This window comes from Diceros bicornis, chromosome 6 (genome assembly GCF_020826845.1).
Source record: "Diceros bicornis minor isolate mBicDic1 chromosome 6, mDicBic1.mat.cur, whole genome shotgun sequence".
Classification (NCBI taxonomy): Eukaryota; Metazoa; Chordata; class Mammalia; order Perissodactyla; family Rhinocerotidae; genus Diceros; species Diceros bicornis.
In genome coordinates this window covers 20,167,734-20,185,996 of record NC_080745.1, presented here as the reverse complement: position 1 = coordinate 20,185,996, position 18,263 = coordinate 20,167,734, and the positions used below count along the sequence as shown (strand labels likewise).

General features: G+C 41.4%; 1 protein-coding gene across 1 annotated transcript in view; it reads left to right on the top strand.

Annotated features, from left to right (window-relative positions):
- Window positions 1-17,051, top strand: part of EDARADD (EDAR associated via death domain) — a 69,954-nt gene extending 52,903 nt beyond the window's left edge. Inside the window, exon 6 of the mRNA XM_058542969.1 lies at window positions 10,594-17,051. Within this exon, the coding sequence (XP_058398952.1) occupies window positions 10,594-10,976 (383 nt within the window). The 3' untranslated portion in view covers window positions 10,977-17,051. The remainder of the gene's footprint in view (window positions 1-10,593) is intronic.
- Window positions 17,052-18,263: the final 1,212 nt, after the last annotated feature.

Below are 18,263 nucleotides of genomic sequence, written 5' to 3'. Positions count from 1 at the left end.
ATTATCCCTTGTCCACAAATGCTGCAGTGGACCCAGGCTCAAATTAGAAGCACCTAGCTGGGTGACATGGAGGAGGGGAAGCATATTGGCAACAAGCAGAGGCAATTTTTATTTTCTTTCCACTCGTCTATATTTTAAAAATTTCAAAATTTAAAAAAATTTTAAATTGAGAAATAAATTTTCTACAATTTAAAAATTTTAAAACATGATTAGGTATCAGAAAAATCTCCCCCCGCCCAAAACTTTCATCTGTATATACAAATGTATATATAAAAAATGATCAGATATAGGCAGATACATACAATGCATAGTAAAGTAAGCAAAAGAATCTCTAAAAGGCTAACTGTGATTGACCTGGGTGGTAAGAGCATGAATTTTTTCTTGCATATGCTCATCTGAATTTTCAGATTTTCTGTGACAAGCACGTATTTCTTTTTAATAGGGAAAAAAAAACCTATATTTAAACTTTTTAAAGACTGACACCCCACACACTAATGTGAAATGGCAGCTAAAATGAAAATGAATAAAGTAAGTTGGTTAGCGGGGCCGGCCCCGTGGCTTAGCGGTTGAGTGCGCTGCGCTCCGCTACTGGCGGCCAGGGTATGGATCCCGGGCGCGCACCGACGCACCGCTTGTCCGGCCATGCTGAGGCAGCATCCCACGTACAGCAACTAGAAGGATGTGCAACTATGTCGTACAACTATCTACTGGGGCTTTGGGGAGAAAAGGGGAAAAAAAAAAACAGAGGAAGATTGGCAATAGATGTTAGCTCAGGGCCGGTCTTCCTCAGCAAAAAGAGGAGGATTGGCATGGATGTTAGCTCAGAGCTGATCTTCCTCCCCAAAAAAAAAAAAAAAAAGGAAGTTGTTTAGGAATATCTATAAACCGTTCAGGGATTCTTAAGTGTTAAGGTCATTATTAATAGATTAACTTTCTTCAAGTTTTGGATTATCTCTAAAAATTTTACCTATGTCAAAATAAAATGGAAGACTCTCAAAGAGAAAACTTTTCACAGTGATAGCGGTAATGTTATTGAGAGCAGGGACTGTGCTGTTGAAGTTGGCATCTTCAGCGCTAGCATGGTGCTCTGCATGCAGGAGTGTTCAGGTGTTTGGTTGGTTGAGTTTTTAGGGGTTTTTTTTTAATAAGTAAATGAGAGGCATAGCCTTGATGGCTTTGCTCTTGGATGAACTGGCAAAAGCAGATCTGCATAGTTGGTCTTTGAATGAGAGTAGCAATTTAAGAAAGATTTATTTTATTGTTTTATTTACAAACACTGATTTAGCATTTACTGTGAATACCAGGCCTGCTTCTAAGTACTTTACAAACGTAAAGTGTTCATGACAACTCTATGCATAGGTCCAATTATTTTCTTCCCCAGGTAGATGTGATGGAAGCAGTGCTGGGTCTCAAGGCTGGTGCTCTGTCACACAGGCCCTAAGTGGGGTTCAAGCCCCTGGCCTGGCCCCGAGCTCACTGCCAACCGCCACACCAGGCTACCTCTTTACTGGTCAAATGCATCACCTCTGTAGTACACCCATTGAATGCTTGGGTGTCCTACAAGGGGGCGAAGGTCAGACTTCTCTCAGTGTCTTAAGCTGAAACAAAGCCAAAAATCAGTCAGCCCCACTCCCACAAAAGTCAGTCTCTGAGCTGCTGAAATACCTATCACAAAAGCTTGCTACTTTCCCTGGGTAAGGCCTTCTGACCTTAACTCAGAGCCTGGCTTTTTATTTAATTCTCATAATTTGAAAACCTTAGTTATCTGCGATCCAGTTTATAGCTGGTTAAAATAGGAGGGTGGAGGGTACTCCGATAAAAGGAGGCACGAGACAGGAGTGAGAAGTGACAGCTGACAGTTTGTAATCACGGAAAGAAAAAGAATACAATTCAAAGTCAGCTACCACTGAAAAAGCAATGCCCCCTGTGTGGAACCGTTGCACACAGGAGCAAACAGCCCTGGGGCAGAGCACGAGAAAGAAGATCTTCATAGTGATGCCCTGGATTAAAACAACAACAAACGACGTTCAGTTTACCCTGTTAAAGGAGACATTGAAGTTTTACAGTGTTTTTATACAAATTTTCAAAATGAAGACTTTTGGGCATTAAAGAAATAAGGCTCAGTTATAAGAAAAAAAATTCCCCAAATTGGAAAATAAAAACCTCTTGTATTTGCTTCTAGTGGTGGTAGATATCACACGGACCGTGACACTTTCTGCACCTGTTCTCAGCAGTTGCCGGTTTTTCAAGGATGACTTTCTGACGACCTCGAATAATTCAGCACTTGCCTAATCTAAATCTAATTTCCCCATAGAAATGAATGTAAAATAGGATTTTCATTTTTCTCGAATTAGGTCCATAAAATGATACTTTGTTAATATATTGTGTCACATAATTTCAGAATTCAAATTCACATAAAATTCTATGCTGAATTTTAATCTGAGTCCTTTCTTACGTAAGAGTTTATTTCATTTTTTCACATGCCTTCTACACTCCAATATTGTTTGATGACAAAATTGAGGCCCAGTGTGATTTACTAGATCCATCCAATTTGTCAGTGAGACTCCCCGGTGCTGCCGCCAACTCCATGTCTCCTGGATCGAAGGGTGTTTTAGAGAGAGAAAATGAAATCATATTGTTTTTCCCTTTGGTTAAGAGATCAAACGCCCACCAAAAGCCCTTGGGTCAGTTTTTAGTAGGTAAAAATAACTCTTCATCACTTTCCAGCTCATAGCATATCACTACCTACCTCTGACGAGTAATGTGGTATGTGCGCACCCCAGTGATTTATCAAAGCCATAAACTGGCATTTTAAATATATTTCTTTCCAACCACACTGGAAACCACACACAGAAAAAAGCATGAATTTATACCCTTAATAAACATAACTGCAGAAGTATTTGACTCTACATCGACACTTGTTGGTGTTTTGCAGGCTCCAAATCTGATAATTTATAGACACCTGGATAGAGTTATTTTATTTCAGAACCACAATATTTTGCTATCTGCAAAGTTGCCAATGAAAATGTTTACTATTTAGGGCCGGCCCCGTGGCTTAGCGGTTGGGTGCACGCGCTCCGCTGCTGGCGGCCTGGGTTCGGATCCCAGGCACGCACCGACGCACTGCTCCGGCCATGCTGAGGCCGCGTCCCACATGAGCAACTAGAAGGATGTGCAGCTATGACGTACAACTATCTACTGGGGCTTTGGGGGGGAAAAAATAAATAAATAAAATTATAAAAAAAAAAAGAAAATGTTTACTATTTAGTTATTTGAACTAACTCAAGCCCCAGTTATCTGGGAGCATTATTATAAACAATCTGAGGGCTAACAGTGGCACCGAGCGCATTGGAGGGAAAGACCCTGTGCTTATAGCTCTCGAAACCGGAGTGCAGGGAGACACATTAGGTCAATCTGTGATCCACTGCCAACATCCTGACTGGAGCCGTCTTCTAGGCTCAGCTAATCATGACCTTTGTGAATTCCGAATCTTGCTCCAGTTTACAATTAACTGTTAATTAATTAACTGTAAATTGAGTATTTTATAACCTGCCAGCCCCGAATTTAAGGATTAGACACTGCACCATTGGACATGAACTGTTTCTTACAATTCTTTTCAATGACATAGACATACTTTGTTGATGAAATGCTTGCTTCCTGAACTCTTCCTTAAAGTATAATGTAAAATGTGTGTGAGAGAGGATGAAGAGTAGGGGTGAGGGGCAGAAAACTCCCCACAGAAAGATCCATTCATCAGCTTGTGAGTGTGGGGAAATATTATCTATCCACAGACTCTTTATCACCAAACAGACATGCTGTCTCTCAAAGACAAGCAGCTGTAATTCCAGCATCTAACTTTGGCAGGCCCTTCTGACTAAGAACTGACTCTGTAGATGTCTTTAAGGCAATGGTTTTCACCCATGGCTGCACATTAGAATTCCCAGGAGAGCTTTTAAAAATTCCCACGTCCTGCCTGCACCCCAGACCAATTAAATAAGGATTTTGGGTAGGACCAGACATCAGGATTTTGTAAATCTCCTGCAGGGGACGTGGGAAGAGTTTCATCTCTCCCGCACCTCTTGGGTGCGGCTCAAGTTGAGAACCACTGCTTTAAAAAAGGCTGTTGGTTATGATCCCTCAGCTGCAGCTACTAATTCTTTGTTGCGTGTTTACCACGTGCTAGGAGGAGGCTTTAACGGACGGTCTCATTTAATCCTCTCAACAGCCTTATGAGATAGGTATTGCTCTGCCTGCACTGGGAGTGAGGACACGGGCTTAGCAAGCTCGAGAACCTGCCAAGCTGCACACCTGCACAGTGTTAACCGGGATTGACAGTCAGTTGGCATGCCTCTAAAGCTCTTGTCGTTAATTTCTGTGATATACAGGGTACTCCTTCTCCATAGCAACTGGTAATCTTCAGTAATCTTTCTTCTGCCTTGTATATATTCAGCACTAAAAATGTTTCAGTTGATTTGAAAATGTCTACGTACCTCTTCATAGGCCGCCCAGAGGTTTCTAATTTGACTATTTCTCTATGTCACACTCTTCATTGATTTGATTTACTCAACAAATATTCTCGAATGCCTACTGCATGCCTGGAATGAAGTGGTGACATCAGACATCAAAGTCCGTTTCTTCTAGGAGCTTATATACTAGTTGGGAGTGACAGGCAATAAACATAAATAAGTAAGTAATAGGGTGGTAGGTGCCTTGAGGAAAATAAATGAGGGTAATGGGATTTTGCCTGGCAGAGGGAGGGCGCTGCATTAGCTAAGAAGGTGCACCAAGACCTAAGTAATGCAAAGGAGCCAGCCATGTGGAGATCTGAGGAAAGGGGACTCCAGGGAGAAGAACTAGCTGGTGCAAATGTCCTGAGGCAGGGCTGAGCTTAGTGTTCTAGGGACAAGTGTGGGCAGCGAAGAGCAGTAGAGAAGGAGGTGAGCTGGGAGATGTCAGCAGAGACCAGACTATGTGGAGATTCTTTCTTCCTGTCTCCTTAAAAAAATAAATGTAAAGCCTAACATCTTTAAATAACATTTACATAAGACTTGACAAAAATGCTTTCACATCACTTATCTCATTTAATTCATGAGCTATAGGAATTATTATCATCTCCATCTTATAGATGAGGAATCTGAAGTCCATAGATGTTAAATGCCTTGAGAAGTCAAGCTCTAGGAAGTTGGAGCACTGGGATTTTATGAGGCCCATCTGATACAGATCCAGAATCGGCATGATTCAGGATTATGCGTGTAAAGGATTCAGTGCAGGGCTAGTTACACACTAGGCACTTGATAAATGAGTTATTGTGAGGATGAAAACCCACTGACAAATCTGGCCCTTCCTCCTCTGATAAATTCTTCCTTAGTTCATGTGACCACTCAAACTAAAGTTACAGAGAGCAAGTCCTTCCAGGGTTTTGGCCTCTAAAATAAGAAGTCATCATAAATTAACGGTGGGTTCCATTCTTGCTTTGCATCAGTGGAAAATACACAGGTCAAGTGTCAAAATATGGCAAGTGGGGACCCTAATTATTAGAGAATCTAAGCGAATTTTCATTCATAATTACCTTCTTTGTTTTCAATAACCCTCTCCTTTCTTCCCCAAATCTAGAATTGATCCATCTTTTTGTATTTTAAGACCAATTCTATACTGTTTTCCACCAAAATCTGTTTACTGCCAGCAGACACCAGCAACATTCTCTTTCCTTTACTATTAATTCTCTCTTCAGGTTCTAAAATTCATTAAACAATAATAACAAATCTACCCCGATTTGTCCTGAGGACAAAGCACAGTTCTCATTCATTCATTCATTTAGCAAACAATTTTTGAGTTTCTACTGTACAGCAAGGTTGTGCTTGTCATTTGAAAGGCATCAAATAATAATCCCATTTTTCCCCCATTTCTGATGAAAATTTCTTTGGTCCTAAGTCTCTCTCTCCCCACAATTGTTTCTTCCCCAAGGCATGGCACAGTCCATCCTTTATGTGTACTGTTGCGTGACAGGTGTTTAAAGGATGGCAGGACAAAATGTATCTGATAAGAAAAAAACATATTTTCCTGCTTAAGTCCCCCAGAGAGCTAATTATAGTTTATGATTCTAAAAGGCAGCTTTAAATTCACTATTGTTGGCAGTTCGTGTAGATTCCACTTCAGTAAATGGTTTGTCATTTGTGTCATTGCAAATACAAAGGAACACATCAATAGGTTTTTGGCACATCATTTATTTTTAAAACAAACTGGTAAATGGTCAATGTCATTGTTCAAAGAAATAAAACCTCATACACTAGAAGGTTTCAAGGAGCTTCACAGAAACCTTACTGATCTTTTTATTCTTCTTCTTGACACTAAAGGAGAAAACATTGCCAATACTGAATCTTACAAAAGTAACATAGAGAGGACCTTCAGATGTTTAATTCTAGACTTAGAGGTTATGGCCTACTTTATATTTCTGTGATATTTAAAAATTTTTTAAGTATCCTAATAAACACAATAATTATAGAAAATTAGGAAATATCTATTGTTAACATTTTTGTTATACATAATTCCAGATTTTTCTCTATGCCTATGAATGTGTATATAATATGCTTTACATGGATATGAATGACTGTATTATTTGTTTTTACAAAAACTGAATTATGCCTATTCTCTGGTGACCTGCTTTCTTTTCCACTTGGCAGAATATTGTTAATTTGACCCTATCTTTAAATCAGGGCAAAGAAAATTGCAAAATTTCCCTTATACCCCTCTTTTGGTGAGAAACCACCTTCACCATTAGAAAGTTCTTTTTTTAGATAAATCAACTTCTGTCCCACCGTGCAGCTAAAGTCTTCTTTATACACCATTGTTACTGTTGCTGAAGAATAACTTCCCCTATATTACATAGAAATGTAATTCAACATTTTAAAACTCTAAGATATGGAACACACTGCAGAAGGATATGAGTCTGTTCTCAGGGCATTTGAGGTATAATGAGGAACAAGAAAACCATACAGAATGTCTCACTGCTGGGCAGAGTCAGGAGATGCAAACAAAATGATGGGGTTCCAAGTGAGACGACATTCCAGGTAGGAGCCTGGAAGATTTCATGGAAGAGGTGGCTCTGAGGCGGGTTTTATAGGATGGATGAAATTTGGTAGAGGAAGGGAATTTTAATAGAGGAAGTTCAGGAAGAGGGAGAAGGAAAGAAGAGAGAAAACTGATCAGAGAGAAAACACCAGAAAAAGCACGGAGGTAGAAAAATAGAAGGTATACTTTCTCCACCTATGAAATTGACAAAGATTTTTTAAAACTAACACTTGGCACTGACAAAAGGTGAAGTGGGATAAGCACCATCACGATACACTCTGGTTGGAGTATCAATTGGTACAGCCTTTATTTCTGGAAAGCAATTTTGGGCATATGCATCGATAGCCTTAGAATGCTCATACCTGGGCCTAATAATCCCATTATTGGTGAGATGATTAAAGATGGGGCCAAATACACATGCAAGGGTCTGCATGGAATTGTTACTCATAATCATGAAAATTTGGGAAAATCCTAAATGTTCAATAGTTTATACAAAATCCATAATCATATATAATTTCTAAATTTTCTACACTGAGCTTATATTAGTTTTTCTTTTAATTTAATTAAGCTTAAAAAAACGAAAATTCAGGTTGTCTATTCAGGGAATGGAATAGTCTAGATTGTCTGGAGCACAGGTTATATTAAGGAAGTCATGGGGAACGAGACAGGAGTAGTAACACGGAGAGCTTCCGGTGGAGGCTGCGACGTTGTAACTGGATGGACGTGGTGAAAAAGTCTGTAAGGACGCCAGGGAACTGCAAATGTCAATAGGGGAGTTGAGGTGCTTTTGGTGCATAGGGGGAGAAATTTAAGTCCTGTTTTAGGTCCACTGAGTCGGAGATGTCATCTGGACATGAAGAGGAGCTTTCCAGTAGTCGGTTCTGGAACACAGGAGAATGGGCAGGTTTAATCATTCATTTATTCACTCACTCATTCAATAAACACTGGCTAAGCATTTACTGTATGCTTAGTATGTAGGAAAGGGCAGTGCTGGTCCTGCGGATGCAGTAAGAAAGGGCCTTCCATTCTAGTGGGAGAGCCTTGTAGAGGTTGTTGGGAGTGGAGGAGATGACCAAAGGGAGAGAATGTGGAAGGGGAAAGTTTAGGGCTAAGAACAGAACTGGAGCACCTTCTTATAACTCCCAAGGACTCGGCGATGAGACAGGCTGGGATCTCAGCATGTCAGGCAGACAAGGGAAGGGATGTGGCTGAGACATGGTGGGATGTGTCTGTTGATACGGGGTTTGGTTGTCAGAAGGAACCTTCAGAGAGGACACAGTCTGCAATGCTATATACAGTATCCAAAGGGCAAAAGAGTCTTGGGTCCAGTTCTGGAGGCAGCTGTATCCAAGGGGAGCTAGTGTGATGGGGGCATTAGCAGCAATAGGAGGTCCTGGTGATCCTCAAAGTCAGGTGGGGATCTGCTTCTCTGATCTGGATTTTCCTGCTCAAGCAGAACTGGACTCTGGCCAGCAGTTGGGGTGCAGGGAACTGGGTCCAGTCTCCACAAGGTTTGGCAGGAACTAGGCTGGGTCACATGCTGCTTGAAGCCAAAGATGAAGATTAAGAACATGGTGAGGCATTGGAGACAGCGGGTTTTGAATTCTCCTTCTAAAATTTTAACAGTGAATAAAAGAAGAGTAAGAGAAAAATGGCTTCGGCAAGTTATGAAACCAGAGGAGGTTCTTATTTTTTATGATCGAGGAGCCCTAGACATATTTTTGTAGATAAAGGAAAGAGAATCAAAGAGATGGGTGGTGGAGATGAGGGGAAAGAAAGGAGATGTTTGATGAAACAAATCACAGAGAAGGTAGGAAGGGGTAGGCTCAAAGGCATAAGTGAAGCTTGGCAAAGAGGAGGGATGGTTTTTGATAAGTCTTCTCTGTGTTAAGCTAAACAATATATTTGTTAATGTAATACATTGTTTTAGTTATCACAGAAATATAACAGCAATAGAGAAAATTTGGAAAACAGAAACATAGTCCTACCATATTAACACAATAGCTGTTGTTATTTTTGTGCATTTCCTTCTGTAGTAATGTTTAGAGTTTTCACATAGTTCTAATCGTAGAGTACATACATTCCTTTTATCTTGCATTTTTGACTTAACCCTACGGAATAAGCATTTTCTAGGTTGCTACCTAGCCTTCAAAATTATTTAAACAATATTCCATCAAGTAGTACCATAATTTATTTCACTAGTCCCATAATTTTGACACTTAAGGTGTTTAAAAAATGGATAATATAAAAAAGACTAATAATTTTCATGTATGTACATTTTTAAATTCTCTCCTTAGGCTGGATTCCCAGGAGCTATATTAGTAGGTCAAAGAGTATGGACATAATTTCCATGGCTCTTGTCATCATTTGTACTTGCCTCAAAATTGCTGGTTCTCAACCTTACAATCACCAAAGTGACTCCCTTTTTCCAAATTCTTTACTTTCCTAATTGGAAAGTCTTCTCTGTGTTAAGCTAAACAAGAAGCTTTACTATAGCTTAGTGTAGTAAAGGCCATCACAACCTCCCAGAATTTTCCAAGCCAGTGATGTCTAGCGTAGCCTTTGACTGTTAAAATCCCTAGTCAGAGGGATCAGGAGACCCAGTGCTGTTGTGGAATCTAAGTCACTGAGGTTGTCATGCTGTGTAGATACTGCTTACAATTCTATTATAAATGATTGACAAAACCTCTTAGCTGCTAAATTCATCCTCCTGCTAACACGCTTCCCGGTACTAAGCGGGTTGTAAGAATGCTGCCCTTCCTCCGGGCTGTGGCTGCTCTTCTTGGTGAGGCTCAGCTCAAAAGCCTCCCACTCATCCATCCCACTGTACACACCTCAGGGTGTTGGCTTCACTTCAAAGGCAGCCCCATGAGTGAAGAAAACACAGATAAAGGCAAAGGAATGATAAGATGGCTGTAAATTTAAAAAGTAAGTTTTCTGGCATTATCAATTATCACTCATTTTCAAATATGTGTATGGAGTGGATATTCCAGTTTTCAGTATGTTTTTTTTAAGACCTTTTAAAGAGTTGTGCAATCCTTTATACCCTAACATGCTATGTTTGGCATTAAAAAGCTGTCAGGGCTGACTTGTAACTTGGAAGGGGTAAGGGTTGAGGTGCAGGCAAGTATGGGCTGGTTTACTCGTGGGTCAGCCGAGTCTGACCCCCACTGGACTGGTGGTCTGCCCACAGAGAGAGCTCTGCTCCTCAGAGCCCTCCTTCTGGCCAGCAGTCTCACAAATGCACATTTGTAAGACACAGAGAGTCTCAGAAAGAGAGAGAAACTGGTCTTATAAAATCTTGCTGCTGCTTCCAGCTAAGCCACCGTCTTTGGCTATCAAGAACAACACATTATTGTGTGAGTATATAGAAATGACGATCCTGAAATCTTCCTCCATAAGGTACGCTGTGTTATGCTTACACTGATGCTATTGACGATGCAGCAGGAAAATAAAGGACGGAAGAGATGAACGCGTGTCTTAGGCCTTTTGCTGACATGTGGATTGTACTGTTTGTTCCTGCAGATATAGGCAAGGACAAGTCCTGCAAGGAGAACTGTCCTTGTTCCTCCTGCTCGCTCCGGGCCCCCACCATAAGTGACTTGCTCAATGATCAGGACTTACTAGATGTGATCAGGATAAAGCTGGATCCATGTCACCCAACAGTCAAAAACTGGAGGAATTTTGCAAGCAAATGGGGCATGCCCTATGATGAACTGTGTTTCCTGGAGCAGAGGCCCCAGAGCCCCACCTTGGAGTTCTTGCTCCGGAACAGTCAGAGGTCGGTGGGCCAGCTGATGGAGCTCTGCAGGCTCTACCACAGGGCCGACGTGGAGAGGGTCCTGCGCAGGTGGGTGGACGAGGAGTGGCCCAAGAGGGGCCGTGGAGACCACGCCAGGAACTTCTAGACCTCTACTCCTTCTTGTTGGCCTCTTCGGACATGGAAACAACCACAGGTTAAGGAGGAATGTGAATCTGTTCTTTTTTAAGAGTTTAGGATAAGGATATGGAACAGTGGACATTGGTTTTCCCCAAAGCTGGTGGTTTTGTGGAGGGGTAGGTTATGTTTTGGTGGTGGATATTCATTTGTTTAGTTTTGCACATCTGTTTTAATTTAATATTTGAATCTAGAACTGGGAAACATGTTTTGTAGGCTCGTATAAAGACCAGGGCCAAAGCCTATCATCAGAATGGATTCGTGCCATGATGAAAATAAAATTATCTTCTTCCTTAAATACTGCTGAAGACTGAAATAGGAACTAAGATTGTTGATGGCCCCAGACAATCATCATCACTAAGACCCTTCAAGATCAACAGCACTCCCACAGCTTAGAAGAAAACGATAGGGAGAAGTTAACCCTGTTTGGTCTGTTTGTTACTTTTTTTTGTTAGGTGAATTAGAGGATACTGGTATTATGTGGTGATACCCTTCAGAACATATGTGCCATCTTTTTAATTCAAATACGTTATAAACTGCACTATCAAAAATGTCATTTGCTGAAGTATTTTTGAAAGAAATAAACCGATGGATATTGGGAGGACAGAGTCAGGAATTAGTAGAGTGATAAGGACCATGGGTAAGGTGTTTGACAAAGAGTGCTCAAAATGCCCTGTGTTACCCATGACTTTTTAAAAGTTAATTTAAAATTTACTTTGACATATTTTGTACAAGGCTGAGGGTTTTGCCCCTGAGATGAAGCTCGGTTACGAAATAGATAAAAATCAGCTGGCCCAAAGGTGCAGTGTGACCACCTCTAGTACCTATTGTCCCAGCTTAAATCAGGGCCCAATAACATTACACAGCAGGTTAGCCAAGAAGGGGGAATCTTTAAGGGTGATGCTGGGAGGGAAGATATGCACTAAAATCCAAATTTAAAAAAATTTTTAAACCAAGTGAAAAATTGGATCCGAAGAATATCTAATGTTCTTATTTGATGGTTTAGGGGGAGGAAGAGTGTGGTGATAGGAGAGTTGGTTATTGGAGAGATCATATTTTTCTAGTTTTTTGGGGGAAAAAAAAGAGATAGAAGGCAGAGCCTTGGTTTGCTTGACAATTTCATAAAAGTGCTATTTGGTTTTGGCTATGGGTTTAGAAAGTTAGGGCACTTTGTTCAATTTGGGGGGATTCTGTATAAATCCCTGATTAAAACAAGCAAAAATGATGAACAGTATTGATTGGAGTACAAGAAAGATTAGGATCAACTCAAAATTATTTTCTAAAACACCACCATTTTTTTCCACTAATGGTTACAGTGGATTTTCTGGGGTTGCTAACATATAAAGTCAGCTTCACCAGCAAAAGTAAACTCTAAACTAGCACAGTCTACTGTAGAGACTTATTCACACTTCTGATTCAGTGTTAATCACACCCAGCTCATCTTCCCTTGTCAGATTTATCAGATAAATGTCAGGTTTATCACAAGATTTATTTAAAGTAACAGGCAGTAATAAAATGTAGAGATTTTAAAAAATAGATTCTTTTGCAAATTGATGTTGAATGAGGTGGTTGTTAAATATTTATTGTCAGCCACATTCCAGGCCCTTGTCAGGGGGCTCTAATCTTCTAGTAATTTGATTTTATGTACCATGTTCTCATTAAATGACATGGGGCACGTCCTCATATGTTGTCCCAAATTTACTGTGGGAAAATATAGACGAGCTTCTGGCATTGATTGTTGACGTTTTAGGGAAATGGAACTAAAAGGGTGTGATTATTGGGTGTTTTGTGGTCCCAGACCCCCAGCAGTTGGATGCTCATCACTGCTTGTATCCTACACCCCCTTAGATATAAAGAGTGGGTCCCAGCCTGACAGATGTCCACCAACTGCTGCCTGGCCAGGTGTCACCAGAAAGTCCCTTCCCTCCCCATGCTGCTGGGGAACTCCCTCCACTCCTTTCCTTTCACAGTCCCCTCTCTCATCTCCACCCAGGCAGACTTGTCACCTCAACTCAACAGCAGCCTTCAGGGTCTGTGACCACGCAGAGGAAGTAGGAGAGGGGAGACGGAGGTGGGGGAGGGGGAAACCCCTGTCTGCTCCCCTTCCTCAGCCTGCTCCTTCCTCCCACCACCTCTAGGCCTCGACCTCCCCAAACAGAGTCAGGAAAGAACAGGTGGTACCTCCACCCCTACTCCCAGCCATCATTCCCACCGAGGGAGGTTGGGAAGGTTTCCCTTATTTCCTGAGACTCCCTCCACCTCTGATTGACAAGAGGCAGAGGAGCAGCAAAAAGAAAGGGCAAGCTGAGGGAGGAGGGGATGGAAATAACACCCACCCCACTGCCCTGCCCTCCCTCCCCTGCTGCCCCACGCACTTCCCTGGTCTTCCGCCTAGTTCCCAGCTCAGTGAAGGCCCTGCTCGATTGAAAGCCACAGCAGGCCACAGGCCACTCTCCGTGGCTTGGAACAGCAGCTGAGGGAGGTGGGCCTCTAACTCCCTCCAGTAGGGCCACAGCTGCAAATGAAAAGTAAAACCAAGTTCCTAATATCCCAGATTTAAAATCTGGAAAATGTGATGAAAATTTTCTCATGGAAATACTGTTAAACATGGTGATTAGGGTCTATAGAGCTGTCAGATACTTCACAAATTTATGAATTAAAAGCTTTTTGTGGGCTGGCTTGGGCACACTGCTTCCTATTGGCACTGCTGCTATGGGACATGTTTCCAAAATTCCAAACCCAAAATTTTGATCTCAAAACTGACTTTAAACTGAAGTTATCATCATATATATCTTGAACATGGCCATTGTTCATAAGTGTCAGCTGAAGTTACCTTTGAGTTGGATCCAAAAGGTTAAGACAGAATTCAGGTGGCTCAGATATGGGCAGGGCCAAGTGTCCTCCTTTATGTTTAAATTCAGGAATTACAGGAAAACCTTGTGATCACAGAGCACCGCCCACTCATCTCTCCATTTGGCATCATTATTTCCAAAGTCATGATTGCTAATAATTTTCACCACTGGCTGTGAAAGCTTAGGATTTCTATTGTAACTGCATGAGGGAAGTGCCAGAGGGGAAGGGATTTTTTAAAATAGAGAGTTGATATAAATGTGCTGTTTTAATTTGACTCTACCATTATTTGCACATATTGACATCTATATCTATTGACATTTACCTTGTGAAAAGTTTTAATTATTAGGAGTATAATATTAGCAGAGAGAAATTTAACCAAAAGTTTTTTTAATTAAAGTTCATTCAGATTCTAATGACTAATTGTAGGATGGCTTTTATCTGTGTTACATACAGAAATATCAAAGTGTAATTCTCAACTGAAATAGAACTATAACTTCATTGTGTAATAACCCAAAATAATTATCTTTAAAGTTAATCTGTAGCAGATAAATACCATAATAGAATAAATATGCTGATACTTTACAAAGGGGAGAGTGGAAAGGAAGGAACTTACTTTATGACTAATTGATCAAATAATTGTTAAAATTTAAATTCATTAATACGTAAGAGCTTTGCTCATTATGCAGTCTGTAGGGATCCGAGTTAAATTGACCACACAATGAACTAAACTGCTTATGATGAGGGCCTTTTGCAATTAGAAGGAGGAAATCTCTTTAGCTAAGTTCCACGACATACTCTTTTAAACAAAACTCTCACCTGCAATGTTACATGATGAGGCTCTATGTAAGATGCATTTTATCTGCTTGCAGTAAAAAATTACTAGACTAAAGAGAATGGGAAGTAAAGCTGCATTAGCCACCCCACACACCCAGGACACACACACCTACACGGAGAAAGACTCACGTAAGAGGAGGGAGACTCAAATAAAGCACACCTTATTTAAAATAGTTAGGGCTTGGGCCAGCCCCAGGGGCCTAGTCGTTAAGTTCAGTGCACTCTGCTTTGGTGGCCCAGGTTCAGTTCCTGGGCACAGACCTACACCATCATCAGTGGCCATGCTATGGCAGCCACCCACATACAAAATAGAGGAAGATTGGCAGCAGATGTTAGCTCAAGATGAATCTTCCTCAGTGAGAAATAAAATAAAATAAAATTGTTAGAGCTTAGATTGATTGCCAGGATTGCTCATTGATATTCAAGATAACCCATGTGAACGAGTCACCCATTTTTGTGGGCACTAAATAATTATTCAATACTATAGAAAATTTGGGGTAATTGGACCTCAGTTTTTCCTTAATGGTAATTTTTATGTGGTACTGCCCTCTGCTGGAGTATAAAATCTACACACACATCCTTCATGGCTTAGCTAAGAGCAGCGTAGGACCAACCTTCTATTAATTATTGGTTGTGTGTTAGAACCCTACGTTAGAACACGTAGTCCCGCTAAAAGGTAGGAAGAGTGCAGTTCTTTTACAAATTGACAAAGACTAGCAGAATGAGGCCAGCATAATTGAGATGAGGATGCCAGTCCCCTGAAGGTGCCCCTCATTACCTCACCCCGTCATTCAGAGTTCCATACTCTGGGAATTATTTTTAACACTTGGTAGGACTTTTCCTCCATGTAGAGTTAGAGTGAGCCATTTGTGGACATTTGGTCTCTCTCCCTTTCAGTGTAGTGATGTTCCGTCTTCACCATCGTGAGGAACAGTGGCTTTCATGTAAAAAGGCAGAGGGACTGAGCTCCTTCGTTATGTGGACAGCAGCCAGAAGCACTAGACTGTCCTCTTTCTCTAAAATATGTAATATAAACACATGTTCTTTTAAACACAATATTAATAACTAAAGTCTGGCAGATTTTCTTTCCCTTTCCTTTCTTTTTTAGATGAATAAATCTGTTTCCTTTAGTTTTAAGCCAAGACTATCCTCCTTATAACACTTTTCTAATTCTGCCCTCCCTGTTCTGTAATTCTCCTCTCCTTTGGGTTCATGTTTCTGCTCTGTGTTGCTTATTTTAGAGCCATTCACTCATTTCTCAAATCAGATTTCCTCTGTATGCCCATGGCCTTCTCTCTCCCAGCTGTGGGCTGACATCTGCTTCTATTTTCACTTACACATGCAGAAACAATTTGTTGGATTGTCTTTCATATTTAATGACGCTTTGGCCCTAATAATGTTAACACTGTTTTCTGCCCTTGTAACTGAAACATACATAACTACATACGCCAAGGAAATGATGAGAAACGTTCACCCTGTTTGCTCCATGATTTCCTATTGGGAATTCAAACTCCACCTTCTGAACCCCGCGCACTTGGTCATAAATGGACAGGGGCAAGTCTTGCTTCCCTTGTGTTTAGAGAGGATCATGGCCATGAGGCTAAGCCATGTGCTGGGCCTGCTGGAGCCTCTGGGCGAGTGGGTACCACCCCTGGTGGTCCTCACCACCTAGAGGAAAACTCACAGCAGAGGAAAGCCTGTTCTCTTTCTTCCTGTGGCCGTGTTTAGCTGAGGATGCCTCCTAGAAGTCAACTCCACAGTTGAATTGAAGAGATCAAAGCAGCCGACAGTGCAACTCGAAATGATTGAGTTTATCAGCCCTCTTGGAAATGTATCAGGGTAGCTTCTCATGACTTGCAGAACTGAGCCATGCTCTTCTGTTTTATGTGACAGCCAGTGACCATTTTCCTTTGAGGCAGGTCCTCGGAAGCTTCATGGAGGACATTTCTTCAGCTGATGAAGGCAATACTTTTTTTTTTTTTTTTTGGTGAGGAAGATTAGCCCTGAGCTAACATCTGTTGCCAATCCTTCTCTTTTTGCTGAGGAAGATTGGCCCTGGGCTAACATCTGTGCCTATCTTCCTCTACTTTATATGTGGGACGCCTGCCACAGCATGGCTTGATAAGCAGTACATAGGTCCATGCCCAGGATCCGAACCCATGAACCCCAGGCTACTGAAGCAGAGCGCATGTACTTAACCATGCCACCAGACCAGCCCCAAGGCAATGCTCTTAAATGACTGAGTTTTTGTGATATTCTATGTTTATATATCTTTGTGCTGTACTTTTTAAGCTGTCTTCATTTTGATCTCCTGTATGACTTTATATTTTTCTTATAAATAAATAAAGATTATTTTTAACTATAATAATAGGTGCTTAAAAATTAAAGATTTTTGTCAACCACTATCTCTAATGGGTGCTTTTATGTAGATTCCAACACAATCATTGCTTCATGTGTTCTGTTGGTCAGTCATCAATCAGAAACCTAGTGAGTTTCTAAAATGTGTCCTGGACAACGGGGATGCAAAAATAAGCAACGCCTTCCTACCCTCAAGGAGCCTATAGACTAGGGAGAATCACTGTCCAGGAATGGGCAGAACAAAATTGAGAATCACTGAAGTAGGAAGAAAGATGGATTAATAATCAATCTAATAAAGTGCTTCAGATGCTGTAATATCTGTACACAAAGGGAGATTTCATGGTTACTTTCCACCTCTCCTAACTTTGTATCTCTGGTCCAGGCTTCTGCCAGACATCCCGAATTATCAACTTGACGTCTCCACATGGATGCTTCACAGGCACCTCAAACTCAACCTGTCCTAAACTGAATCCATGATCCTTCCTCCCAAACTTGTTTCTCACCAGAGTTTCCTACCTTACCATCCACCTTGTTGCTGAAGTCATCCTTAAGACCTTCCTCTCCTTCTATTCTATCTCCCAAATGTCACTTAAATCTCTTTCCTCCTCTCCATTCTCGTGACCACCATCCTAACCCAAGCAGCCACCCTTTCTCACCCTAGAATGGCCTCCCAGCTGGTCTCCATATAGCTGGTGGATCCTGTCATCCCCACATTAACCCCTTAAATGGGTTCCCATTTTGAAGATAAAGTCCAAAATCCTCAATATGGCCTACAAGGCCCTGTGTGACTTGCCTCCACCCCCCACTTAGCATCATCTTGCTCCACTCTCCCACAGCTCCTGATGCTTCAACCACACTGGACTTCTAGATCCCCATGGCCATCATTCTCTTTCCTGCCCAAGGCTTCACCACGTGCTGCTTCCTCTGCCCCTGTCCTCAGACCTGGACACGCTGGCCTTCCCTAGCTCATCCTATGCAGCCCCCAGGTCTCCCCCTGAATACCCTTCTCAGAGAAATTGCACCTGCCTCCCAGATTTGGTTGTCTTCCTATTATTTCCCCCCACAGCACTAATCACAATAGTAATAACTTATGTCATCCCTGCCAGGCTGCAAACCCTGGAGGACAGGGGCCTTGTTCGGTTATTCATCTCTGCATCATCATCACTAACTGGATAGAAGAGATTCTAAGTATGCTTGAATGAATGAAATGGAG